This window comes from Syngnathus floridae, chromosome 7 (genome assembly GCF_059516105.1).
Source record: "Syngnathus floridae isolate MCC-2025c chromosome 7, RoL_Sflo_1.0, whole genome shotgun sequence".
NCBI lineage: Eukaryota > Metazoa > Chordata > Actinopteri > Syngnathiformes > Syngnathidae > Syngnathus > Syngnathus floridae.
In genome coordinates, this window is record NC_142419.1 from 11,722,199 (window position 1) to 11,750,048 (window position 27,850).

General features: G+C 37.5%; 2 protein-coding genes across 12 annotated transcripts; both read right to left on the minus strand.

The window, feature by feature from the left end:
- Positions 1 to 1,901: 1,901 nt before the first annotated feature.
- tbcela (tubulin folding cofactor E-like a) lies at positions 1,902 to 9,951 on the minus strand. Of its 11 annotated transcripts, none has more exons than XR_015859620.1 (11): positions 9,769 to 9,947; positions 8,492 to 8,544; positions 7,232 to 7,387; positions 6,219 to 6,358; positions 5,826 to 6,007; positions 5,494 to 5,750; positions 4,700 to 4,826; positions 4,465 to 4,581; positions 4,234 to 4,345; positions 3,623 to 4,001; positions 1,902 to 3,537 (listed from the first exon to the last, which is right to left on the minus strand). XR_015859620.1 is itself a non-coding variant. In XM_088381884.1 (11 exons), exons 3-11 carry the CDS (start codon positions 7,377 to 7,379, stop codon positions 3,795 to 3,797), a joined length of 1,221 nt encoding a protein of 406 aa, XP_088238010.1. In that variant the 5' UTR covers positions 7,380 to 7,387; positions 8,492 to 8,544; positions 9,769 to 9,950; the 3' UTR covers positions 1,902 to 3,794. The 11 variants fall into 11 exon arrangements, 9 of the variants coding, with proteins under 9 accessions (XP_088238010.1, XP_088238011.1, XP_088238008.1 ...); XR_015859619.1 differs by having other exon boundaries at positions 1,902 to 3,542; XM_088381884.1 differs by having other exon boundaries at positions 1,902 to 4,001; positions 5,494 to 5,568; positions 5,638 to 5,750; positions 9,769 to 9,950.
- Positions 9,952 to 10,779: 828 nt separating this feature from the next.
- Positions 10,780 to 27,613, minus strand: LOC148395252 (alpha-2-macroglobulin-like). Its single transcript, XM_088381874.1, has 37 exons — positions 27,537 to 27,613; positions 25,089 to 25,216; positions 24,817 to 24,997; positions 24,221 to 24,380; positions 23,581 to 23,633; positions 23,091 to 23,111; positions 22,761 to 22,926; positions 22,576 to 22,660; positions 22,367 to 22,496; positions 21,773 to 21,890; positions 21,578 to 21,687; positions 21,330 to 21,497; positions 20,516 to 20,740; positions 19,983 to 20,046; positions 19,672 to 19,817; positions 19,449 to 19,598; positions 18,311 to 18,454; positions 18,144 to 18,234; positions 17,922 to 18,069; positions 17,328 to 17,553; positions 17,041 to 17,167; positions 16,832 to 16,953; positions 16,689 to 16,740; positions 15,825 to 15,908; positions 15,520 to 15,696; positions 14,935 to 15,010; positions 14,637 to 14,793; positions 14,477 to 14,551; positions 13,636 to 13,798; positions 13,066 to 13,253; positions 12,501 to 12,713; positions 12,048 to 12,172; positions 11,633 to 11,723; positions 11,491 to 11,559; positions 11,301 to 11,406; positions 11,105 to 11,146; positions 10,780 to 10,949 (listed from the first exon to the last, which is right to left on the minus strand). Exons 2-37 carry the CDS (start codon positions 25,172 to 25,174, stop codon positions 10,945 to 10,947), a joined length of 4,344 nt encoding a protein of 1,447 aa, XP_088238000.1. The 5' UTR covers positions 25,175 to 25,216; positions 27,537 to 27,613; the 3' UTR covers positions 10,780 to 10,944.
- Between the last annotated feature and the right edge of the window lie 237 nt (positions 27,614 to 27,850).

A 27,850-nucleotide genomic window follows, 5' to 3' on the forward strand; every position in this document is an offset into this window, starting at 1 on the left:
AGCAGTTCAGAAAATGGATCGATTGATAATTTTTTTTCCACATTTCCAATACATAGGAGTTCCACGCTGATCTGGCAGTATCTTTTATTTGCATTTGTGAAATGTTTCACACACGTTCACTCGTTTTTTTTTTTTAAACTAAACAACAACAAAAATCATAGATGAGGCTCCTTGAATTGATATCGGTGTATTTCATTGACTATAATGATTTAGTGCAAAATAGTCATTTTCATGAGATAACATCATGGTCATATTCGTCAATGTGGCAGACTGGCAAGTACTGTTGGACCACTGTCAATTACATTTCTCCCCACCCATAAATATTGAAGAAGCCGCAGTAAATGCTAAATACCTTAGATTTCACTACAAGACTGTGAATCTTTAATAATCTTTTTTTTCATTCAAGCATTTCAGGGTTGACCCTGTATGTGGTTCCAGGAGAAAGTACAGTGATTTAAAACAAACATACATACAAATAAACAAATGAAGAAAACAAACAAAAAAGAATAAAAACGAAGAAAAGTATGATGTAGTAGCGACCAGTTAGTCAACGCTCATTACAAAATTTGGGTGAAGTTTATTCAGCAGTAATAGCACTAAAACCATCCTTGTAAACGTATCATAATCAATAAACATGCCTGATGCAAAAAAAACATCCATCCAGCAAATATTTGTGTGCATCACACTAATCACTCGCTCATTAACACTGCATCCTTGGATCCACACTCAGATGCTGATGCTGCATTTAAGTATTGGACTCACTGTGCAAGAACTTGTGGTTCACGTTATACTATTACTAACTCAAAAATTAACATTGGACCTGCTCTAAGCAAGTGCCATACCTTTACACTTTAGCTTTATTGATTATATTTCCTGATATTCAGGTACAGCACTGGCATTATTAAATAAGAAATACTGTATAAGCTTATTAAGTTCTAAAGCAAATATCATTGGATACTGTGGTGTATAAAACACCATACCAAAAATAAGCAAAGTGTTTATCAAATGTTCCCAGAACTCAGCGACAGCTATATGATTTGAATGCAGCATGTATTCGCATAGTTATTAAACTGCTCACAATCAGGAACTGTTAGTTGCTAGTTAGTGCAGTTGTTCAAATAAATAGAAAATCAAATATTCAATGAGAACTAACAAAATGTCATCTTTGGGGGGGAAACAAGCAGGTGGATGTGACACTAGAAAGAAGAGCATCTAAAATTAGTTTGTGGGGTTTAAAGATGAAATAGTGAGTAGTTACATTTTATACTTATTGAAACAGTGAGGCCGATTCATTTATGTCAAACCATGAATACATTTTTATAAACATGAGTCTCAGTTGTGGGAAAGAATGATTAATGTACTTGGGTAGATGAATTCAAATTTGCATCCGTATCTTTTTCTTCAAATGACTTTTACCCTAATTATCCCCTCTATTTCAAAAGATTATTTTGTAAAAATAGGCTTGTTATTTATTTTTATTTTTTTTTACCGCTGTGGATTACATGAAAAGAAAGAGTGAGCTAAAGTCAACTGCCGTTAATATATTGAAAGATTGAAATCTTGGGGGTGTTTGCGGTGGGGAAAAGTTCCTGACAAAACACATTGAAAGCAGCAACATGGAGGAACGTAAATCTGAGCATTAACAACCATGAGCAGATTCAGAGAACCAAGACATCCCTCTTTCATGGACTTATCTAAGAGTGCAGTTAGTTTTTCCCCCAGTTTCTACACAGTCATCAACTAAGTAATATTTTTCTTATTGTCATGCAAAACTAAAGGAACTGGTCTCACTGTTCCAATATTTTGGTGTGTGTTTTTTTTAATCATAATTCTCAAAATGTACATAAAAATACCATACATGGTGCTACTCCTCAAAAAACAAATAAGAGGTTGTGTCCCCCTTAAGGCTACAAGTAGGGAAATTAGATGTCATGAGATTCAAACTGCACAGGCTTTCATTGGATTGGAAGGTCCAATTGAACCTCACAGTTTAGGCGTCAATGACTTTTGAGGCAAAGCCTATAGAGGGCAGCACACAACACCTGAATGGTCGCTTCATCACATTTGATTTTTTTTTACAAAAATCTCATAGAAAACTATGAGAAGAGATTGGGCCAGCTCTGTGATGTTAAACGGAGTGGGCTCACTAAGTTTTCTAGTCATTAGAAGGCGTACTCTTTGAAACCACCATAGTGCAACTCCTTGAGTCAGTTTGCTCCATTTTGTTCCATTGAGACACCGAGAGTGAATTAAAAATGTATAATATGCAATTTATAGGAATAATAAAAGAGAAGTAATCTATAGACCTTTAGTGCACAAAGAATGGTGTCATGATACTAAATGCTAGAACTTTTTCACAGAGTTGTGGGAATGATTTTCAGCTTATGGAAGATCTATATACATACTACAATGTATATAGAATACAGTGGAACCTTGCTTGCCTTAGTTTTTGACCATTTTTTTTCATACAGTATTTCCTAAAATGGATGCATGTTCAAGATAATAACTCTCCCAAGTCAATTGTAATGCCCAGGCAACATTGACGTAACATCCTGTCAAAACTGAAAGCATGCAGTATTATAATAGTTCCTCATGGTGTTTCATTTTCACTCAATAAATAAATAATTTGAGTGTGACTGCCAATAGCCACCATGGCTCGAAAGCAAGTGTGATGAACTGTATAATATACTGGTTCACTTTTCACATTTAACAGGATGTTACACTTATGATGATGACCAAAATGCTCTAATTGTTGCTGAGCAGAGCGGAATTCTTGTCATTGCCTTGAGTTGTTCATAAAAGCTTACATTGTGGATTATGCCAGGCTGTCAGTTGAACTCTTTTTACACAATATAACGTCTGTGCCTTCACTGTAGAATGCAAGAAAGAAGTTAAAAGTAATGTCAAATGTTCATTTTTCCTATTCAGTTATCCTTTATATTTACTTCACATTGTTTTTGTCTATAACAATGTAGTCACAAGCTATAAAATGTGTTTTTGTTAATATTTTTGGGTGTCTGGAACAGATTAATTGGATTTACATTATTTCCAAGGGAAATATTGCTTTGGGTGTCATACTATTCGATTTCAGTCTGACTTTTTTGGAACATACTAAATCACACAATCGAGATTCCACTGTATGTCTTATTTTTAAATAACATCCATCCATTAAGATTTTTCTCATTCCAGAATAGAATTATCTATTTTGGGAGAAACATTTAACATGGTTTTGCGCCACCGGCATTAAATAAACCACGATAGGACAAAATGGATGAAGATGTCTTTCAGATGCTGTTTAAGTCACAATTGTGAAATTGTGAAACAATACTGTTCTCAACACTTTATCATCAGCTCAACTCAGCAGTAGTGCTTCATGATGGTTCACTGAAGCTTTTGCCGCGATTTAGTTAAACAAGAGATGTGTACTCGCCAATGGAGTTGTGGTGCATTCATGCAGATAGAAAGCGGCGGCAGTGCCATCCCACCAGAAGCTCAGAGCTGCCTGCAAGTTTCCTTTCTCGAGCCGTCCTCCATTTCCTGCACTTTGCGAATACCATAAACTATAACTTAATACAGTAAATAAAGACATAATCCTACCCAAAGTGGCATCCTAGCAGCTTACCTGAGGTCCACTGCTGAGAAAACGAGATGAAACTCATCCTCGTTCGACTCTTCATATTATCACGCAGGCTTCAGAGCCTCGAGATATACATACATTTTGTAATCATTTTCCAATGTCCAATTAATCCAACTAAATGTTCAGTAAAGAAAATAGCCAAGTGGAAGTCAGTGGTTCACTTGGTCTTGGGCACAACAAGTATCTCATCACCATCTTGGATATTATAAGAGTGAAGAGCTCGCGTGTTGTACTTGAGTTCGTCCGGGCCAAAGGCACTGTTCCTGTCGATGTAATAGAGCCTCATGCTGTTGGTGGAAAGCTGCACTACTGACGTCAGCTGCTTCTTCAGCTCAGCCACCGTCTGGTCTAAACGGATGTTTAGCTGGAAAAATACACATTGGTCATGCATTTCAGACATTAAACTAAATGCCTCGCTTTTAAGTAGAGTGGAATGAGTTTGAAAAATAATGTCATTATTCTAAGCACTCTACTACACTGTGATGTGAATTTGATTAGTTGCTCAGCCATACTTTCTAGTGATGCTTTGCTGTGACTACAATATCCTTGCTCTCCAAATTTTGACTGAAGGGAAACTCATGGTGCAAGTGACAGACCTGTTCCACTTTTTCTTCACAGTGAACCTCAACTTGAGCATGGCAGCGTGGTCGGAGGTCGATCTCAGCCAGAGGTTCCAACTTCCCATACTTGTTTACCAGACAATGGTATCTTCAACAAAGAAGATGAGATGATTAAATAGCAATACACTTTTGCTACTCTTAGAGCTTTGCTTTATGCAAGCCTACAGGTAAGTGAGCATAGAGGTTATAATAAGGAAGTACGCGTACCGGCGAGGCAGTTCTTCCTCAGGACAGTGCAAGTGGTAACGGATGAAGAACCTCTCAGCATCTTCTCTCTCGCTTTCAGTTACAAGGCTTCCATTCAGATGTGATATAGAGGGAAGCCTAAAAAGTTCACAATCACGTTGGAGCTATCAGACAGATATTTGTAAGTTTCCGTCCATCCGACCGACCGTCCGTCCATCCATCCATCTGAACTGGATTTGTTTTTAATTGGACTCACTGTGCAATCATCAGGCTGCGCCGCTCCTTGTTGGTGTATGTTTGCAGTAAGGGGATGCCTTGTAATCGCACTTCCTCCAGTTTAGGAAAGAAGTTCAGTTTTTCAATGTCTTCCCATCGATTAAGACCTGGTCACATTTTAAGGAGACATACAGTACTATGATAAATTTACTTTTCAATCGCTTGAAGGGTTGCTAAGAACTGAAAAAATTCCAGTAAAGTTCTGGAAAGTTTCTCGTAAATGTCCAATTCTGCAAAGATATCATATGCAAGCAGAAATCTGAAGATTTTTTTTTCCATGCATAATCATATCAATATAATGGTCGTTGTAGCCGGTTGTCACACCATCCACTGCAATTTCGATTTAAAAGATTTTGCATGGTTAATTAGTTCGAGAACAGTATTAATCTTTGCAAACAATGTGCAAGACACCTCAGTAAATGAAATGGATTTCAGGACTGTAATTATTGCTGGCTTAATATTATGATGACAGATATTTTGATTTCAACATTAGCTATACTGTTTCTTTTATTGGCATATGTTCTCTAAAAATAGACTGAACACTGGATCTCCTTGGATACAAATTCCGTAGCAGAGCTTAAAAGGTGAAATGGAGAAGGATCAGCTGTACCAAGCTTCTAGATACCATGATGGGTTTGCTAATTTTATCAGCATTACACACCAATCTTAAAATGTCCTTCCATTTTTGATGCTCATCTAGGGTCGGAGACAACTCAGAGTTTAAGTGAGGTACACCATCATCACCCAGCAAACATTATGATTTGAGTCACAAACCTGAGTTGTGGAGGTTGATGCTGCGAAGGTTGGGGAAGAGCCGTTGCAGGATATCTTTGCTGTCCTGTATAGACGCTAAATTGTTGTTGGCCATGACCAGAGTGTCCAGGCCAGGGAACATTGATCCAAACTTGCGTACTTCACCCCAGTCGAGTAGATTGTTGTCTGTGATGTGCAGCAGGCGGAGGCTGGGGCAGACCACACTGGCGGCTCGCACGCCACTGTACTCATTAAGGCACAGGAACAACTCCTCGAGCCTGCGAGACAACAAGGATTACTCCACGCAGCCATCTATCACTTCAGTACTGTAAGAGCATTAGTGCATCCCTTACTCGGGGATCTCACGGGTGAGCAGCATCACAGTGTCCCAGGACACTTGGGTGTTGTTAAGGACGAGGCGTCGGACCCGAGAAAAGGCTTCAGCGCACTGCGGCTCAAGGGTCATCCCTGCTAGCGGGTTGGAGCTCAGATTAAGAAATTCCAGATTGGGGATGTTTGAAACAATTTTTCCAATCTGAAAAGAGGTAGTGTCGATATGACTTTTTTTTTCTGTTTCTACTGGATTGCGTGCTAACAAAAAACGGAGAAAAGAAAAAAAACCTGAGCTTATGGGCGACATGGGAGCCGTGTGCAATTATTACAATATGCATCACCCTGTCTTTGATCATTTCTGTGTTCTCTGGAAATACTGAAAATGAATAAATGAACAGACCCAGAGACAGCACCTCATGCCAGTCTTGAAAGTTGTTATGGGACAGGTCCAGCTCCATGACGTGGGCACAAAAGGCTGCAATTTCACTCTGGTCTCCTGCCTTGGTGATTCCACATCCATTCAACACCAGCACGCTGGGCAAGTTCAAGCGGTCTGACACAAATATGGAAAATTACAATGGTCATCAGCAAATTTTCATCAGATTTAACCTGTTTTAATCAGTGACTCAAATTTTTACATTTGAAAAATATGTTACAGTAAATGGGAGGGAAGCTTGTTTGTAATTTTTGGTGATTTAATTGACTTTATGGCAGAATAAATGCCTTACATGAAACAGGCACATACAGTATCTGTATGCGGGATATACCAATTATCGGCGAAATCGATTTCGATGAATATCAGCATTGGCCTTTTTTTTTTTTTTTAAACTAAGGCCAATAATACATGTTCTTGGGACCGTGTTAACTTAAGTGAACTATTTATTTGAGTTTCTATTTAGCTTAAAAAGAGATGCTGTTGACTGTCGGAACTCTCTGCATCTTCTGTTTTGGTTGGAATTAAAAGTAAGGTAAAAGTTAACATTTCAGATATTTTGAAAGTTTGGAAAACTATTTCTACATAACTATTTCTATTACAACTATTTAAAACAATAGGTGACAATTTACATGTTTAAGTTTTTGTGTACCTTTTAAGGACACTGAATGTTTGGTTAGAATTATTAAACAAAATGTGTCTATTCTCGAAAATAAAAAAAGTCATCAATTTGCCAATCTGTAATCTTGTTCAAACATGCTCGAAGACATTTCAAGAGAGTTAAGAGTTCAAGTTTATTTGTTTTAATTACCACCAATGTTTTCCCTTTCAGTTATTTTTTTTACAATAATATTAGTAATATTTAGTTGTTCATCACAACAGGAATGACGCAAACAACTGCAACACACAAACAATTAGCTCACTAGAGGATATCGTAATCAGAAGAGCACAATATGCTCTCTATCGATTAGATATACACGTTTTCCAGCTCACCTTTCATGGGGGACCCTTGGGGACATGCAGTAGGCACCACCACTACTCCTATGCCCAACCCTCGACGGCACGGAAAGTTCTCTGGACTGTACTTTTCATTGATCACCTCCACAAAGGTTCGGCCATCCTGGCACACTGGCGACTCCATTGCTCTGTCTTTGGAACAGTTTTGACCAGAATTATAGTAACGACTCACCATAGATCACAAGCGCTAAAAATATCTAGAAATAATGTTTTTTAGGGTTTATTATTGGTTCTGCTCCCTTTTATGGTCCAAAAACATGACTTGGTGAGAAAAAAGGAAGTAGGCTTTCATGTGAGTTTGAATTATTGTCTCTATGTGTCAGCCTTGTCACTGCAAGGTGATGAGTTAAGGGTGTGCATCCCGTCTAACCTCAAGTCATCTGGTATGGGCTACCCTGCTACCCTGAACTGGATAAGTGGTTTATATAATGGACGGATCAATGTCGTATTATACTCAGAAGCAAGGACAAGCTTTAAGTGCCACTGGCTGACATGTTAGAGTGAAATGACAGTCATCATTTCTGTCTGGCTTGTACAGACCAATCACGATGACTGAATAGAACTCGAGATTATCAGCAAACAAAATGCAATGCCATTTAAATATACTTGAAAAGTTGAAACAAAATGGTTGATATTCCAGCTCGTGACTTTAATATGAAACACTCTACTGCATTTTTTACGACTTAAAATGATGAGTGTGAGGCTGTTATGATGCAGAGTTCGAATGAGACAGCAATGGAATCTGCTGTGGAAAGGCATACATTATGTAGTGGCCCATCAGACCAGCAGACGAAAAAAAAAGAAAAAAGGATCTTGTTACAATACCTGATTTAATAAAACGGCTTGCTGGTAAATTGTGGTAATGTCTGAAAGCAAACTGCTGCTACTCTGCCAACATAAAGAAATGTTGCTGCAATTTTTCTGTTGGATTTTTACTTTGCACTTTTAAGCAGTAAAGTCTAAATGACATATATGGTGTAAACCCCCAGGTACTGAAATAACATTTGAGACGCTTGCCAGTCAAAACAATGTTATTTTCCAAATAAAAGGCAATGACAACTTGGGATGTGTTTTTTTTTTTTTCTTAATTTGGTGTTTGCAAACTGATTACACGACCTATAATAGGTTTGAGACTCACCCACTACTTGACAATCACTTATCTAGATTTTCCGCAATTGTCGATATGTTTGTTCAAATAGCTTTGCAATTCAAAAGTTATGCCAGAGAGGTTCTTACCTCAAAAATCTTTCCTTCGATTTGACTTTTTTCACTGCTGTCTTCTGCTGGTGCTGTCAAAGAAATTAACCATGTAAAATGATCTTTTATGGATACATTTGTTTTTCATGAGTTCAGCAGTTTGTGAGGCCATACAAACTACTACTAATGACTAATAAAGGGCCCATAATTACTGCAGCGCACATATCCTTCCCTGCATACCTTTTGATTCTTTATTGGCAAGTTTGGCATTTTTCCTTGTACCTTCAACACTAGTGGTAGCATATTTAATCCGGCCCACTTAAAATTTACATGATCAAGAGTCCTGTAAAAGTTGTAGCATTCATTTTGCCATATATATATACGTAGATCATATGTACCATTAAAAATGGTGACTATTTTTATATAACTTGCAAGGATACCATTAATATTGGTTAATACAAAATACAAATGAATACCTTTTTTTTTAACTTAGAATTGTTTGTACTATAATAAACTTTCACACAATCTTATGCATTTTAACTATCTCCTCCGCACCCTACTATACAATAACCTGGCCCGTCTGTTTTAGAATCAAATGTGGCCCGGAAGCACATTGCACAGAAATGCAAATAATAATAATAATAATAATAATAATAATAATAATAATAATAATAATAATAATACTATACCTCACCGTTAAAACTATGCTCTGTTTGGTATATGGAAAATTAGGTCGAGCCATGAAAGTTTTGTTTTCTTTTTCCACATTGGACAATACAGTGATTTTACAACATAGCTTTTTTATTTTTTTTAGCTACTAGGCAAAGAATGCACCAATTGCTCCTCATTTGGGTGAGTAGATAGGCGGCAAAAAGGAGCAACGAAACAATAAAAGTTGTAATTTCAGGGATGTCGAGACAAATATTCAAATTCTGTTTTGGCCGAAATAATATTTAAGTCTTTGAAATTGACAAGAATTGACAACGGCGCCTTTCAATGGCAGAACTGAATCAATACATCGCGTACATCGCAGAATTGGTATCAATTTGAATGAAGCCCGTTTCATAGAGCCCATATCACAATCTCGTACTAATTACAGCTGCAAATGTAAAATGACATGTTTGACAGATAGACAGTAATTGATGAATACATGTTTCAAGGGGAGTTTACGGTCAAATATTTCTTTTAGCCCCCCCATCACCCCCTTCTGATATCAAAACGAATTGCAACAACATACTATCAATAATACATAGCTGATCAGATAATTCAGAAAGAATGTCTTAATCGGCGACTAACAGGGTTGTTATTCAACATACCTTTAATAATCACTTTCAATGCCCCTTGATGAAAACATCCCAGCTGTCTTTTGCTCTTCCCAGTAACCCGGAAGTGGCGTCATTTGTTGTCTTCCACGCATTGGTTCCAGATTGGGGGGCAAAGTCTTTATGCAGCCCCGTAATATTTGTTGTTTATTACTATCTCATCCCATCACATATAATCCTCTTCTGCAGTAATAAAGGAAACGAAAATAGGGCGTCCTGAATTAGATGTATCTTTACTGCAGGTACACGAGGAGGCTAATGTAATCAATATTTGTATACACTACAATTACCGTAAATCAAGATGTAAACTGCCAAATTCCAAATTATACAAAGTTCATACCTTTTCTATTGCTAATCACTGATCTGCAGGATCATACAAGGACGGTAACATTTTTTTTTTAAATGTGCATTTTTGGTAGTTGTCTTATTTTAATAACGTTTAAGGCTGTACTTTTGTGATGCTTCACATCAAAAGATAAACTAAGGCAGATTCAGATCATATGTTTTTTTTTTTTTTAAATTCCAGGCAGAAGCATACATTTGACAGTTTCATATTGAATTTATTCTGGGGGCCCAACAAATGCAGCATATCTTAACTTCACAAAACATACACTTTTTTTTTTTTTTTTTTAACCTGAATGGATAAACATTTCGCAATTCATGTTGCAATGATTCTGGAATTTGTCCTCTGTCAACATGCCCATCAATGCCAGTGGGCGGCGCTAAAGTGGAGTTAATCCTATCCATTACCATGGAGAGGGATTTACCTTGACTTGCTGTCGAACCAATCATGTCCTGCTTGCCTTTATTATTTTTTTTTTTTTAACCCTTACTCTGGAAGAGATGTCATGATGTTCCTGGTGGACATTGCGAGTATTACGATGTCATCAATCCTAACCTTTATAGGTTATAGTGTACTCAGAGGAATTGATTGTAGGATCATTATTCCTGCCTCATGCTGCACACCAACGAAGTTGCAGGGGGGACTAGTAATCAGATCACCAGTTTCACAGTTCAATAACTTTATTTCAAATCTGTATCTTAATTTTGAACTGTTGTCATTCAAAGTGTCATCTTATTAAACCTGGAGACATGGAGTTAGTACAGAAACTATCAAAATAAAGGCTCATTTAATGGTGATTCAGTGATGGATGTAACACTGGCTGTGCTTCAATCTGGAAAACAAAACAAAACAATTTAACCAACATATGCACATTCACATTCATTGTGATTATCCTTACTAAATTGACTTCATACAATATAGTAATTAAAACATGATCTTATGCAGTAACATGTTGATTTTGTAAGAAATGCATTTGGTTTCTGTTACCTGTCTTACAATCAAAATTGTAAGTGGTTTCTGCCTGGTCACCTAAGGGACAAAAGAGGGGACGAGTGGTTAAAAAAGAAAAGAGCATCAACTTAAACATGTTCAACAATCCAGCTGCAAGTGTGCAAAAAAGATCAGTTGGTAGACATGTTGAAAAGTTTGTCTGCCAAGACTTGGTTGTGAGTAGATGATTTACTTGGCTGGTAATAGTCGTAGATCTTAACCACAGCTGGTTTAAGCTTCTGCACTGGAATTTCCTGGATCAGCTCCAAGCTGTAGTTTATCGGTATTTCCTTTGGTAGCTGTGAGACGAGAGAATGGCAACATGAAATCTTAAAATTAGTTAAAAAAGGATTAAAATCTGATACTCAGCACTCATTACTCACAGACTCCAAATACACAAGCACACGATCTTTCTCCTGTTCAACACGATCAACCAGCAAAGCGCCTTTGAGCTGTTGGGATTGCAGTGTCAAATGAGTCAAATGACAAAAGTCAATCACCGTACAGTACTAATTAGTCACTCACGTTCCGGAAAGACCTTGGGTCTACTTGAAATCCAGACAGCAAATTGATTTCCAGAATCACCATGTTTGTAGTGCTTTCCACCCCATTGAATCTGTGGTTTAAAAAAAAAAAAATCATGAAAGCACAGTTTAAAAAAAATAGTGTTAAGCAGGGACGTTAGGTGGCAAACATGTAAAAGAAATATAAAACAAAATAAACATTTTTTTAACTCCAATATATTTAAATTTGAGATTGATCAAATATAAGAATTATACTTTGGGATAAAATAACCAGTTTTGTATGATTCTCTAGGTCATTTACTGGTGTCTGTGACTGGTGTCTAGTGTAGTGCGATTTTGTATGGCAAGTTAAGCCGCCATTGCCACCGCTATATACTACACAGTTTTGCACTTGTGATATAGAGTTGATTTCTTACAGAGCTTTCAGCTTCAGGGTGAGTTTCGGTCTGCCAGATGGGCTGGCGCAGTTGGCCTCAGTCTGCACCGTGACATTAAGAGTAGTGACGTCAGTGGGTGTAGGAATGTTGTAGAAAAGAGTCGTCTAGAAGACAGATGGACAAAAAGTTAACATTCTATTGATTTGGGTAAAGGGGGGCAGAGTCAAGATTTTTTTTTTTTTAACACATTTATTCAAAGATAGTGTTGGAAATGACTGTCAGTTTTGTTTTCCTGAGCTAAAAAAATAAAGGGAGCTTGTTTTTGAAAACTAGACCATCATGATGTCATGTATGTCTTTCAAATATATTTATTACATTACTTTTAATATATCAGTAAATATCAGTTTTTATCTGGAGCACAAGTAAATTCTGACCTCAATTATACATGTTTTTAACCCAAGTAGTGGTGAAAAAACTCGAGCGTTCACTGACCTGAACTGAAGCGCATGCAGTCCCCTTGGCCTCCACACTGTACTGTCCTGTGAAATCCTTTAGAACCTCTTCTTGGTAGAGCAATTTATTATTCTGGTTGACTTCAAATACGCTCTGGCCACTGGGAGATGATACAGTCACTGTGCTTTCACCTCCTGGAATGAATACCAGAGTGGAGTAAAGAGACAGAGCCTGAAGAGCCACCACTGTGTCCTGCGACAAAAAGAGTAGATGTACACAGTAGATTAAATGTCCATATTGTACAATTTCTCAGGAAATCTGACGGGGGGTGGGGGGGGAGTATTTTGACATGCACAATACAACAGAACTGATTTATAAAAATGTAGCCACTGTTCGATCCAACATTGGTACACAATTAAAACTCTTTATGAAAATACATTAAATATTTCTATTTACCCATCATAATTTCCTGGGTTGCCATTTACTTGAAAGTCATGCAATGAGTATCCAAACCATCCAAAGCGCAATATCTACACTTGTGCATGAACTCAGCAATCATACTATAGCCAACTCAAATTCTAAGAAGTTGTTTGTGCGTGTGCACCTGAGTAGAAGAGTAGCCTCCGTAATAGTTCTGCTGGCTCGTCAGCCATCTGACAATGCCGGAGGCGTAACCCAGATCTTCAACAGTGGGAGAACTGCTAAGTTTGGCCAGCAGCACATAAGAGGAGATCTCGACAGAAAGAGACTCAAATCCCTTTGTTGACTTCTGGGACCAGTGAGTAAACCCATCTGTAAAACAAAAAGAATGCATGGAATTTTGCAGAAAAATAGTGCTCTTGATTGTCAAGGTTACACTTCCCTCAAGATTAACCAAAGTGTAATTGCATTCATCTTTTGAAAAGCATGTCAGTGACAAGGCATGAAGGCAAGAAGTTAAATCAGTTTGTTTTTACAGTTTAACATGTCTAACAGTTTAACGGTCTGTTTCTATATAATTCAAGTTTTATCCAAGTTATAACTTTGTAGACTTTTTGATTTTCATGTCTACGAACATCCCACCGAGGATTGTGGTGGACGTTGGCAACAGATCGAATCTAACAAATCATTACAGAAAAAGATCAATTGTGACTTTGTTCATCGAGTAAAATACTGTATATAAACAAGGACCCACCTTTTTGTATTTTAATGCTGTCCAAGTGCTCCAGAAGTTGAGCGCGAGTCTTCTCATCGCCAGCCAAGGTAAAGACATAGGCCAGCAGAGCTGTCGTGTAAGTGTTGCTGTGGTCATTGACGGAGTCTTTCAAGCAAGACAGGCTCTGGGTCACTATGGCATCCTGTAAGACATAGGTGTCAAACTGAAGGCCTGGGGGCCATGTAAGGCCTGCAACCTCATTTTATGAGGCCCGCGAAGACAAATTTTGCATCGATTTTGTGTCATGACTAAAATTACAAATTTCTTCACTTTAAAAGAATAGAGACATTGCTAGCAATTTTTATTAACATTCACCCTTTTAAAATATTTGAATAATTTTTACTAGTGTCTGATTTCAAAACTAGTTATTCATCAGTTTGTTGTGTAGCGGAAACTACTACTATGATGCGGCCTGTGACAAAAATGAGCTTGACTGCTGTAAGAGATTGCGGGTTTGGGGGCAGGGGTGGTAATGATAATAAACAGACAAACTGATTTTGAGAATGAATCTGATCGTGTCAAAAAATGAGATTTTTTTGTTATTAGCATTACAAGTCCCTAGACTGTGCCAAATGTCTTAAATTGGCTTTGGCAGTTTGAGATGCAATACTGGTACCCACATGACTTGGGTTGGAATTGCAAGGTTTACAAGTAATTGCATTTCCCCATGCTCCTCTACCATTCATTTTATTTGGGTGGCAGTTGCAGAAAGCTACCAGGAAATGATTCTCTGTCCTTAAATATGATCTCAATCATTGTATTTTGGAATTACGATTTTTGTCAAAAATATGAAGCGATGTAATAGGTGAAAGCTACTCACATTAACAGATGTACCCGATTCCAAGTAGGCAGCAGTGATGTAAGCGCTGAGAGTCACTTCATCAGAAACTCCACCCTGTAGAGAGGAACCATCACTTGTGATCTTTGCTGTACAAGAACATCTGAATAAATACTGACGAAAAAGAGAAAAAAACCCATACCTTCATCCTGTTGTTGAAAAGTTTTCCCGACATTTGGAAACAACCGTTTTCTTTCTGCATGCTTTCAAGATAACTTTCAGAACTTTCAATATCCAAAGGTTCAATGTAAATGAAAGACTTGGCTTTGGCAAAAGATCTCATCACAAAAGCAGTCAACCTGGGTTGGAAGGGAACAAGTCAAATCGCTTAACGTATGGACACAAGCTTAAATTTACCCACAGTGTAAAGTATCAAAGAATTTTTAAATTGTGCAAGTACACAGATTAGAGTTGCATGGTAATAACGTTCATGTTCTCACCAAGTGTTCTCCGTACCAGTTCCAAAAGTGCTATACCCACCACTGGAATGCTTGTAGTTAAGCTGTCTTTGGTAGCCTGAGTAGTAAAAACAATGTGCTTAATAGTCTTCAGGACATTGTACATTATTCATCCCCATGAGGGGGATTACATATAATTAGGTTTGATGGCACAAATTGACTTTGGCAGGAATTTCCCTAAATTCAAAGCAGAAAGATGCAATATTATATACTTATTTACATATTTTCATGTTACACCTTGAGGTGCCATGGTGAAATCTATAGAAAATGTTGCTCTTTTTGATCAGCTCCACTTTTCTCCCTTTGCTAAAGTTTCTTATGTGTATGCGCAAAAGCCAGTCTGAGCTCTTACTACAAATGTGGAAAAAAATAAATAAAAATTACGTACTGTACATGAAATGACCATTACATTGTCACATTTAACCACAATCAACTACAAATTAGATTGTCTTATGTCCACTCCCAATTGACAGTGGGCAGTAGTCTGAGCAACAAAAAGTCAAAAACTAGGCATGAAGAAAGAAGATGGTGTCAGGTTCATATAAAAGTCTATCAATGATGACTCACCACTGGTCAGGAATTTGAGAGCTTTTTCTTCTATGGCCGGTGTCAGCTGCTGTGTGTCTTTAAGGTACTGCAGTATGTAAACGTTTGGGGCAAACAGTGCCATGTTCTGCTCTCCACAGCCATACGGCATCCTCAACAGGCCATCAATGTTCTTCAAAGCCCGGCCTAAAATGTCACCTGCATAAAAACATTTCATCGCTTATTATTTATGTTGGATAAAATGCACTGTTATAACTATGATCAATAATATTAATTCATTCAAATTACTCTAGTTGGTCAAGTAAAAACAAAAAATAATAGTTTACCCAGGACAGATACTAGACCACGTGCTGATCCATCAATTGCATTCTCAGGTAGCTTTGCTTCAGTTTCAGCCGTCATAGCACCTCCTGTTGAGAAGATGGATAATTCAGCTCAAAGTGATACGTTGGATGCTAGAAGTAAAATGGTCGCTTCATTTCACGACTGCAATGTAAAACACAATGAAGATACAAATACTACTCCACAAAAATAATTGAAAAAAAATAAATAAAGAGGCCAGTGTTGTTGAAGGTTGTAAACATGCAATGTCCTGGTTACAGGACAATAGGCAATATTTAAAAAGGTATTTGAATCTGAATTAAATTCACATTTGACCAAATGTTTTAGAAGACAAAGGAAAAAATTAAAAATACTTCACATATCTTTCACTTGCATTGACTGCATGAAGCTTGTGAGCCATTGAACAAGAGAACATTTGGCATTGTTTTTTTTGAATGCATTTCCAGCCAATAATTTTTTCAGGGGATGCTTGTATATATCTAACTCAAGTAAATATTCTTTACAGTCAAAGCAATGAATCAATTTGGATGAAATTTAATCTGAAACTGAGGTTTGAAAATGTAAAAAGACAGAACTGGGCAAGGGGGAAAAATACTTTTGCTCACATGAAGTTTGAGGCAAATATTTTAAGTTGTGTGTCAAACACCGATCTAAGTGGTGAAACGATTGTGTCCAATTCATTTTGAGTCAACTGTCCCCCCCCCCTGAAAAAAAAACGAATTGATACCAGTTTAAAAAGTATACATGTATAAAAACCCTTTGAGAAATATATTTGCTACTTCCGAATAGGAATGACCTTTAATTTCCTAAGATTCTATTCTAACTGTTAGCAATAAAACTCAACTGACCGTTTGGGCAGAGCAGTAAGTTGTGGGTCTGTGTCACCTCTGTTCCCTCAGCCTTGGAGAAAAAACAACCAAACAAGTTTCTACATGCGTTACGTTTGTAAGAAAGTAGCAAATCTTCCAAATTTAGACACACAAAAACTGACCTTCACAATGAGAGGTCTTGTGACCACGTCGATACGACCTCTTTCTGGCACGCTCACAATCTCATTATCACAAGAAGTATGGGACTGAACGGCTTCAGCATTCACGGTCACATTGACAACCCCTAAACAACCAATTATAAAAATGTCAAAATGATATCTACAGATTTTTATGTTGAAGCAGAATCTTCTGTATGCATGAGACCTCGCACCTAATGTTGAGGGAACCAAAGTCCATTTGAGGGTCATGCGCTCATTGGCGCATAGGCAGCGACTGTACTGTTCACCAGAAACTGGGGTGAGGGTGTACTCCAAGGAGAGGGTTGGAGTCACACTAACCTATTGATGAATGAAAATGAAAAAGAATCAATTGTTAAGGAGACATCTACCGCATTGATCATCCTTAGTCTTATCATTATTAGATTAGTTTGAGTTGGATCTTGTTACAAAAAAAATCTAGGCTAAAGGAAGTAACTTCGGTGCCCAACTTTGTCATTACCATGATGCATTTAGAGAGGAAGTTGAAGACGGTGGCTTTCAGCTCAAATTCTTCTCCACGTTTGATGGAGTACGGCAGAGTGAGCTCAAGGAAGAAAGGCTGGAAGACTGTTAAATTTTCACGAGGAGCCAAGCCAAAACCCTGAGAGGACAGGCAGAAAGTCTCCGTCTCCCATGTGGTGATGGTGTCTGGGGTAGTTAGGGACACATCCTTCATGCCTGAATTGCTGAATCACCCAAAAAGTAAAATAACATTCTAAATTATGTTATGAGAAGTAAATGAATACCAACAAAGATGGACAAGTGCCTGCAAATGTGTAATCAATCATGCATGTGCCTTAACATTTGATTATTATTGTACACAACCATTACAAGTTCACGTCTGAATTCTGTACAATTGTAAATTAAGTTTTTTTCCTGTGACTTCCGAGTTTTTTTTTTTTTTTTTATTAAAAACATACGCCAGTTCATCCATAAATTTCGCTGCAATCTTGGAACTGTCAGTGTATCTTATTAGATACCAATCCAAAAGATCATTTAGAAATATAAAAATGTTACAATTGATATATTGTTAGCACTTGTGACAAACACTCACTCGACTTCCACTATGTCCCACAACCAAGTCTCTGGAAAGAAGTTGCGGATTGTCTGAATTGGGGCGATATAACCCATACTGCCTCCCAGACCAACAGGAGAAGGAGCCGCCATCACATCCATAGAATGGAATCTTAATGCAGTCACACCTGGAAGTTTAAAGTATTTCATCCTTAGAGCACAAATTTGTTGCTGAAAAATATTCAGCATATCTCTCTCTCACCGTAGGGATTGTGATAATATTCTTTCCCCTTATACTTCAAGCAAGATGGCTGTCTGATGGACAAATCTGTCGCCATCTTCAGACCATTATTCTAGGAGAACCAACAAACCATAAAATAAAGAGTATCTGAAAAGCTTATTTTGTCGGTGCAGAATTGTGATAATTACCCGGAAAACTGTGTGAGGGTCTTCGATGTCATGCCCAGGGAATGGCAGAATATATCTTTTAGGTCTGACATGTAAACATTCCTCTGGATCCTCAACTTTGTATGGAACATTTGTTGATTTTGTGACAGGCAACAGCCCAAATATCTGGCAAGTAGAGAGGGGGAAAAAAAACCACTTCAAGTTTTAAGAAATTGTCAATTTTTAGATCTTCACATAAGCTGCAAAAATGCTTTCAATTAAGTATTAAGGGACAACTGAAATTAGGGTAATATACCATCAGCAAAAAGGGGGACACGATGACCATTCGATTCCCGCTGATTTAAAGTCAGAATTCGGACCAATTTTTTTTTGGTGTTCATCTTATTCTAAGAAGAAGATGAGACTTGTGATAAAAGCAATCATCTTGCTAGTCTCTTTTTACCTCTTCATCCTCTTTTGTAAATCACCTAATTAATTGCAAAGTGGTTTTGGTGCATCATGAGTACGGGTAAATGATATGCCACACCCCTGCAAAATTTTTACATGCCTCTGAAGGCAAAATGACAACTGAGGGACTCTGGCCCACGATTCCTTGGGTCGTGCATTATATAAAAAAGCCAAACACAAAATAGGCTGTGTAGAAGTGTTGGAACTTAGTTTATCAAGGTGAAATCAAACTGGAGTTTGTTTCAACTCAGGACCTCCATCCACATCTACAGCAGCGGTCCCCAACCTTTTTTAGCACCACGGACTGTTTGAATGTCAGACAATCCTTTCACAAACCGGTGTTTGATGACATCACGATTTTTGCGACAAAAACTTCTAAAACCCATTTAGGAAAAAAACAAAATGTCAAAAGCACAAAAATCAAATTTTCTTTGCAAAAATCATCTGCGTTTGAACTACCATCCCATTTCTGCAAAACAGACCAACCGCAATCTTAAACGTCACTGTGCTGTCCTTCCAGCCAATCAAATAGCACGACGTCTTCAAAAATGATATGAATACCAAGTGGATGTGGTATCTCCACCGGCTTTTAAGGTATGGCGGATAAATACACAAAATTAATTGATATAACCGACATAAAAACAATGGTATTGTGGTGCCGGTCCGCGGCCCTCATCTACAGTACAATATCATAAAAGACACGTATATTTACCTTATTTGCCTCTAAGGTCTTTCCAGGCTCTTTGATGAGGACACTCTGGTCAACAATGCTCACCCCACACAGAGAATTGGGCTGAGATGTCAGCTGCAAAATTGTTGGCTCGCCTGGGACAGCTGAAGATGGAGTAAACTCCACAGAGACCTGGTGCACACCAAAACACCCTTGATGACCATCGGGTCATCCATCCAAACAATAATGGGTTAACAACACTTACTTTGTTACCAAAGCATTTCTCAGTGGTGAAGTGTGCACTGTGGGCAATCACTGTTGCACTAGGAAGCACGGCATATGCAACGATCTGGACATCTGGTGCCATCTCTGAAGAAACTTTCAACTGGAAAGTCACCTCACCCTCGGTCACTGGAACATTTATCGGACAAAATCGAAGATTCAGAAATAAAGAAACACTATAGTAAGGAAATTGGTATTTGAGTTGTTTGCTGTAAATTAAAACAGAATTTGGCATAATGCTTTTGTGCAACATTTTATAAGCTTCTTTGAACTCCATAGAATGATATGCCGCACCTGGTTTATCCTCAACAGCAAATTGTTTTACTCCTTGAAAAACAATGGCTCCCCTGGCAAGCACCTGGATTTAAAAAAAAAAAAAAAAAGAAGGACAAAGACAAGAATGACTAGATTTCTACAACTTTCAAAAGTCACATGGTCTGTTGATACTACTACCAGGTACATCAAACAGTTAATGGTATTAGTAGTGAAACATTAATTCCAACCATTACATAAAAATCATAAAAACAAAGAAAAAAAAAAAGAGTTTAGCATCATTGTCAGTTTACTGTGGCAATTACCATGACAAAATATCTGCCAATACATGCATCTAAAAGAATAGTATGTTAACCAGAATCAAATTAACGTACCATGTGGTAAACCTTATATAAATATATATTTAAAAAACACCTCAACGGCTACAAAAAACTTGTAACAGACATTAAAACAGGTAAAGTATAACTTGTCATTATTGTCAGTCAATCACTTTGCACCGAAACAACAAAGGCAATTTCAAATCTAAAGCTAACATTCTCGTTAACTCCACTCACCAGATACATAAGATCGGCAGTCCCTTGAGACTCTCCTGCTGCAACATATTGGATGGTGACGTCTTCATCTTTGTCGCAAGGAATTGGTGTATCCTTACTCTTCACCACTAGGTAGCTGACAGTCTTTACATCAAGAGAAGGTTTCAGAACTGGGGAAACAGTGTGCTCTCCATTCTCATAGAATAGGGTCCGATAACCAGTCTCCAGGTTTGGTGTAGCACTAACCTGAATTTAGAGAAAACAGAGCATATCGGTTCAGCGATACCAGTTTTGCAACAGTATCTTGTATGTGCAGTTCCTTTGCTTAAAGTCAAAAGTAGCAGACAGGTATGCAAGAATTTGGTCAAGCTACTGATTTATATGTAGCCTCCAACATTTGAAATTCATGAACATAGTTATTGGTTAGAACAATAATTAAATGAGCTCAGTTTCAATTAGCAGGATGTGGAAAGATTTTAGAAAGTTCATGTCAAACTTCATAGTCCTAAATGTGCAGCCTTTTCATTTAGTATGTAGACTTCATATACTAGATATGTATACACTAATGATGGGCAAATGAAGCTTCATGATGATTCATGAAGCCATTGTTGTGTTTACTTAGACCTCTAGATGGCACTCTTCACTGAAGAGCTGGAAGCCCACCGACTTAGCATTTCTTAAAAGCCTCACTTTAAACCAACATTGCCATCTAGAGGAGCCAAAGATTACAACAACTGGTTCATGAAGCTTCATTTTCCCATCACATGTATACTATACACAGTGTATTAATGGACATGCCTATATGGTCACAATTCCATTGACTCTTGATACTTACGTAGAGGTGAATGTCCCCTTGACCCTCGATAGTGCTTATCGAGAATGTGGCAAGGCCGTTCATGTCAGTGGTGAGGTTCTGTCGGAGGACTGGTGACCACCTGTTGCCCTCCAGCAAGTACAAATCCATGCCCTCAATGGCAGTATTGTTGTAGTAAACCGCCTGAACCTGTGGCCAGCACAAAGCACTCTCAGACCACCATCATCTATCTTCACACGTTTCAACTACCAGTGTTTTGTTGCACTTACTTTACCCTCCACCAGTGATGAGGCTTCATAAATCTTAGGTGTGTCCTTAAATGAAAGCTTTCCAATTACATAAGAAATTTGTATTCTTTTGACCTGCGCCATTATAATATCTGTCCAATGATACAAAAAAAAAATCTTTATTCTTCTAGGAATTATCAGACATTTCTGTGCAAAGTTTAAAAGGTAAACACTTACCCGTCCCCTCCTCCGTCATCTCCGCAGTGACATCAAGTGCATCTTGCACTGCCTTATTGTCAATTTTTGTGAAAGTGGACAATTTCACAGTAAAAGCGGTACAGCCTGTCTGAGCGGTCTAGAGAGTAGAATTTGTACATGTTATACAGTTTGGTCTCTGAGTTTAGTCAATTTCACAATTGCTTTCAGGCACAATTAAAAATTATGATTTGAGAAATGACCATGAAAGGTCCCCCACTTGTAGGCCAATCATTTCACTTGTAATACTGTACTATTATAAATGCACATTTAGAAAAGGTGTTCAAATTTCAACAAAGATGCAAATTCAGAATTTATTTCCAGTCAGCGTACAACCCAAGTTTGCATTTGTATCTATTCTCTTCAGATTTACTGTAACCTTTCAAATTTGTTAACAATTATCCATTACATGAAAAGATTAATAAGACAAAGGGGAGCAAAGAAATCAGGAACGACATAAACACATGGATTTTAAACTTGATTTATAGTCATTATATGAATGAATAAAACCCAAGGCGTGAAAATGAATTTAAAATGGGTAAAAGTGACATTTCTTTCAGCTCTTGCTAAATGTACCTGTTTTGTAACCTCATAGCAGGGGGGGGTTACGAGAGGGCCCTCGTTTGAGTCGCCGTAAAGATACGGGGAGAGTGGGCGACACACCTTAAGGTTGACACTGCCAGGCACAGGCTGTCCATATGTGTACCTATTTCAAAGCATCAAACCATTTTGTGTCAGTCGGTCAAATAGGGTAAATCATTTCAAGCCACTACCAGCACACTTACTTTGAACATACTTCAATGGTGATGTCTTCTTCTACAATAGCCACTTCATTTGGCCCATTTATTTTTGTGTCAAATTTCGGCAAAACTAGAGACAAATATGGGTGTTGTTGGTATAGGGTTGTTTGGTTTAAAAAAAAAAAAAAAAAAAAAAAAAAGGATTGGAGTACGAGGGAAATTCATCATACCGTATTTCTCCACCTTGAAGCTGTGGTATAGTCTGTCTTCGCCAACTGACACCATGACTTGGTAGACTCCTTCCCGTGCCTCAGAATTCAAGGGGTAAGACAGCTGCAATATTGCACTGTCGGATGTTTTGTTCAGCCACTGTCCAATACGCATGTCGCTCGGATTCTGTAACATTGAGGAAGAAGAAGAAGAAAAAAAAAAAGATCACATTTAAATCACAGTTCTTATAATTGAGTTTTTGTATTTCAGTGGCTTGGTGGTTAATTGTGCCTGTACTAGTAACAACACAATGGAAACACTGTAGCTTACTTTAACATTCATTCACTTACCCGAATTTCAATGATATCGTACTGCAAAAAAAAAAACAAAAAAACAATGCAATTAGAACCAGTGGGGAAAAAAAAACAATCGGATTTACATAGTGACAAAAATCAAATTACATCATTCATTTTTTTTTGCCTTTCACCAGTATTTACAATAAACGGCTATAATCTTACATGTAATTGTACATCTTAGAGTAAGTAAAAAATCTTACATCACAAATCATTTAGTTTGTGTAAAAAAAAAAAATCATACAGTGAAGGCATAGTCACATTTATGTACACTACAAAAGTAACTTCAACAGTTCTGATCTCTAAGAAACGGGGTGAAAAGTTATGTGCTTCTCACCCATTCAGTGAGCACATCTATATTGTCACTTCATTACATTGCTTGTTTTCATCTAACTTCTACAGTAGCTAGTTTGTAACATCCAGTATATTTTGTTACTAGACAAACATATCATTTGAGCCTGACAGAAAAATAGCATCAAACTCTCACCATTTGAACGGCAGGTCTTAACTTGGTGTCCAGGGAAACAACTCTGAACTGCACTGAGAAAAGCATGGACAGATCATTAAAAGCTCGTTACGGGTACTTTTTCGGTTGCCATCGTATTTTAGAAAGCGCAAGTTTTTCCCAAAACAAATTTAAAAAAGAGAAAAGAAAAAAAACAGATGCCAAGTAGAAAATATTTTTCTGCTTATATTTACTTTTAAAATGAAACAATTTAGGGAATTGCTGTTGCACGTATGTACTTGAAAAGTTCACAAAGTTTATTAAACTCATTTATCAATAGTGAAGACATTTAAATTATTTTGATGTCAACTGTGGGCCTACAGTACAAATCCAAATATTTAACATTAATAAGAAAAGCAAAACGATTACTTTAGGAATGAAAACCTGGATTTTTTTTAAGATACTTCACATATCTGAATGCGCAATATTCATCTAATCATCCAAGGTTCGCCAATGAAAAACATGACAAAAACTGATTAAGATGTGACTCTTCTACCATTAAGGTGTTTTTGGCGCATACAGAATGTTTGGTGCTATAAAAAAAAAAAAGGTTTTTAAATGATCAGTAGAAAAAGTTGAGGGCGGCACTTGATCGGAGGCAATGTAGTATTTGCTCAGTTACCAGTTTGTCCTGGGAGGTAGATGGGTTTATCGGTCTGGATGAAGGTCATCGGTTTGTACACTTTGATCAAGACTTTCCTGACCTCTCTTGAGAAAAAGGTTGCACCTTGTACCTCCACAACCATTGTCTGCACCTCCTCATCCTCTTTAGGAACAGGAACCTGGATGAGAGATTTTTTTTTCTTTTACAAATAGCTCGACCTGTTAAAACTGGTCAAAAACAATCTAGACAATTAATGCCATAGCAAAGATGAATTATTTTTTGATTTGGGGTGATAAATAGCATTTGTTAATGAAAATAACCTTTATTTCTGTAATGGTAAAAATCAAACATCAGTATGTATAATCTCTCCACCCAAAAAGGATACTTTTTAAAATGGTAACGTTTTTCACAAATTTGAAATGCATTATTTTACAAAAAACAAATATAAAAAGTCAGTTTTATCTTTCAAAGCCATTTTGATAGATTGCTGAGCAGTAAATGGAGAGTTTGTCATTGAACATGTCAATATTCATTTTCCGTATATGACCAAGATATTTGGGGAATATAAATCTTGACAGATTCAACTAACCAAATACATTTCTTTAAAAGCTGACCTTAAACTTGTGGCACGTATGAAAATCTTTGCTGGATTCCTCTTTGAATAGAGTTTTGTTCTCCTCTTTAGAGTGCAAAAAGACACTCATGGTCAGAGTCTCATTGGGGTGGAGCAGACTCGCACAGAAATTGGTTTCAGTTCCAGCTTCCAAAACGGCAGGAAATCCAACCAGGTAACTTCTACAATCATGAAAATACACAAAGGCAGCATGTCATTTTGTGTAAAATGAAGACAAGTGAAAAATGTTTGTCATTAGGACAGAAAACTTACGGTACAGCCTCTGCCCGAGCCACAAACATCCAGCTCAAGACGACACACCATGTCCAGCTCCATGACTGATTCCTAACACCACCCATGATTGACTGAGAAGATCAACGTCTGCATCTGCTAAATAGCCACTAACAAACAAACCCCCACCCACAAGTTACACATAAGCATATTCCAAACGCCCCCTCCGCCCACACACAAAAAAAGGGGGGGTGAAAGCTACCCAAGATTGATGAGCTTTGAACTAGTTTAGTTTAGATCAGTTTAAACCGAGATTTGTGGTAAAAATCTAAAGACTTAGAATTAAAATTTATAGTTTTACTTATTATTGTGAGAGTTGGGAAGTTACTAAATAAGGTTACATCTTAACTTTGCTGATGTGCTTGAACAATATATTGCAAACAAGCAAGAATGAACCTCCCCAAAACAATTTTTCAAAATCTGATAAACATCCAATGCACGTTTCCATAAAAAACTGTGAGAAGAGAGTGGAGGAAAAAAAATAATTAACCATATATTGACCGCCGCCCCACACGCAAAAACTAACCAATAAAAAAATAAAACCTTCCGATACATAAGAATAAGTATACTTCACTGCACAGCCAAAATAAAAAAAAATAAATAAATAAAAAGTAGTAGGTGCAGAGAGCCTAGCTTGCCCTCAAACAGATACTACACTTGGACTTAGAAACCTGGGGAGTTTGTTTCAAGCATACCATTCCAGCACACTGAGAAACTGAGATAATGAATAAAAATAACAAAATGTACATTTCAAGCCTGATATGGTGGCATTGCGATTACGCGAAATCTTGCTTGCCACCGATGACATACAACCTAATTTCATTCCCTTCCCAAACTGTACTGACTGCTTTAAATCAGTGGTACTGCGATTTCAAAATGCGCTGATTAATGGGCGCCAGCCACCAACCTTCAAACATTATAACCAAAAGAAAAAAAAAACACATGATTATCCATGAGAAAGTTAAGTTTAATGTGGAAAAATAATGTGGCATTAAAAAAACTACAAATACACAATTCTACACTATTTATCAAAGAGCAACTGATACAATGTTGCCCTTTACTCAGTGAGCTATGTTTGTGTTTGCTACGCAAATAACTCCTCTGCAGACTTACTGTTGGAAATGAGTTTGTTTGAAAAAATATTGTAACTGATAAAGTTGTCAAACAATAGTGAGTCACTTTTATACAGAACTGGAACTTTCAATCGAATCCAGTAATATTGCATGATGCTTTAATACACTAAGGATGTATTCAGACCAGAAAAGTCCTTTAGTCCACTTGTTTGGTCCGGACCAAAAGCGGACTTGATTTTTAACATTTGATGCGGTTCGTATTCAGACTGTACATTTTGCAAGCGAAGTATATTTTGTAAACATACCCACGCTCTTGACGATCAGTGCTCCCATTGGACCAGGGCGGCACACAGATCACAGAAATGACGAAAAACATGCGAGTCCTACGCGTTGCATATTTGTGCTGTTGGTTCCAATCTATTAGTGAACGTGTATTCTGTAATAATTCTCAGCAAGGCCAAATAAGGCCTATTTGTAACTTAAGTTTACAGGTCAAAAACTGTTTGATAATTGCAACACTCAGAACAAACACTTGCTCATCCATTCCATAAAGTTCAACCATGTCAAAGTTTACACTGAACAACAGCTTGAACAATATATTGCAAACAAGCAAGAATGAACCTCCCCAAAACAATTTTTCAAAATCTGATAAACATCCAATGCACGTTTCCATAAAAAACTGTGAGAAGAGAGTGGAGGAAAAAAAATAATTAACCATATATTGACCGCCGCCCCACACGCAAAAACTAACCAATAAAAAAATAAAACCTTCAGATACATAAGAATAAGTATACTTCACTGCACAGCCAAAATAAAAATAAAAAAAACAAAAGTAGTAGGTGCAGAGAGCTTAGCTTGCCCTCAAACAGACACTACACTTGAACTTAGAAACCTGGGGAGTTTGTTTCAAGCATACCAATGTAGCACACTGAGAAACTGCGATAATGAATAAAAATAACAAAATGTACTGTTCTGGTGTTCCCACGGCTTCATAAAATACTTTAACTGAAGCATATTACTGCGACTTATGTAGAACTTGTTAATGGTGACCATTTTACCAATTGCTGTCGGTAACACCGTGGAGCTACTATAGGCATTCATCTGAGTCCCATCCTGGTTCCTTTTGAACGAGATTTGTTCAAGGATCCCCAATGCAATTTTTTTTTTTGTTAGCTACATTTGATTTATCAACAGTAGTCTTTATCAACACTTAGTATTTCCCAATCTGAAATGAATGCAAATAATTCACCTTTAAAAACAGACTTAAGCCACGGGAAGTGACCTGACGAAACACTGAAGTAACTAGCCAGTTTTAATTTATTTAGTGGGGCCTGGAAAGAAAGTGAGTTTTACTCACCAGTTTGCACACAAGAGGAACAAGCTTGTGACTGTGGCCAAAACTTACACCCCTTTTTAAGTGAGTACTAATTGTGCTTCAGGTGTGATTGCAAGTTGCAGCCCACAGTAGCACAGATCTCTATAGGGAGGCTCAAAGGCTTAAGGCGGAGTCTCCAGGGTCGCCACGGGTTGGCCATCTTGGGACAGAGGACCGAGCTGGTGCTCTGTCCTGTACACAGTGACAAAGTGGATGATTTACTCACTTAAATACTCGTATCTCGCTAATTTATTCTTGTCAAAATTTGTGGATGTGCTTTTACTTATTTGTTTGTT

Excerpts from the sequence above, each read along its gene's own strand:
- tbcela (XM_088381882.1), bottom strand. The coding sequence starts at position 7,379 with ATGGAGTCGCCAGTGTGCCAGGATGGCCGAACCTTTGTGGAGGTGATC. Across the intron at positions 5,751-5,825 it reads CTCACCCGTGAGATCCCCGA|GCTCGAGGAGTTGTTCCTGT; the intron begins GTAAGGGATGCA and ends GTTGTCTCGCAG. Across the intron at positions 4,827-5,493 it reads CATCAACCTCCACAACTCAG|GTCTTAATCGATGGGAAGAC; the intron begins GTTTGTGACTCA and ends AAATGTGACCAG.
- LOC148395252 (XM_088381874.1), bottom strand. The coding sequence starts at position 25,174 with ATGGGTGGTGTTAGGAATCAGTCATGGAGCTGGACATGGTGTGTCGTC. Across the intron at positions 23,112-23,580 it reads TAAGACCTGCCGTTCAAATG|TACGATATCATTGAAATTCG; the intron begins GTGAGAGTTTGA and ends TTTTTTTTGCAG. Across the intron at positions 22,497-22,575 it reads ACCATTGAAGTATGTTCAAA|GTACACATATGGACAGCCTG; the intron begins GTAAGTGTGCTG and ends GCTTTGAAATAG.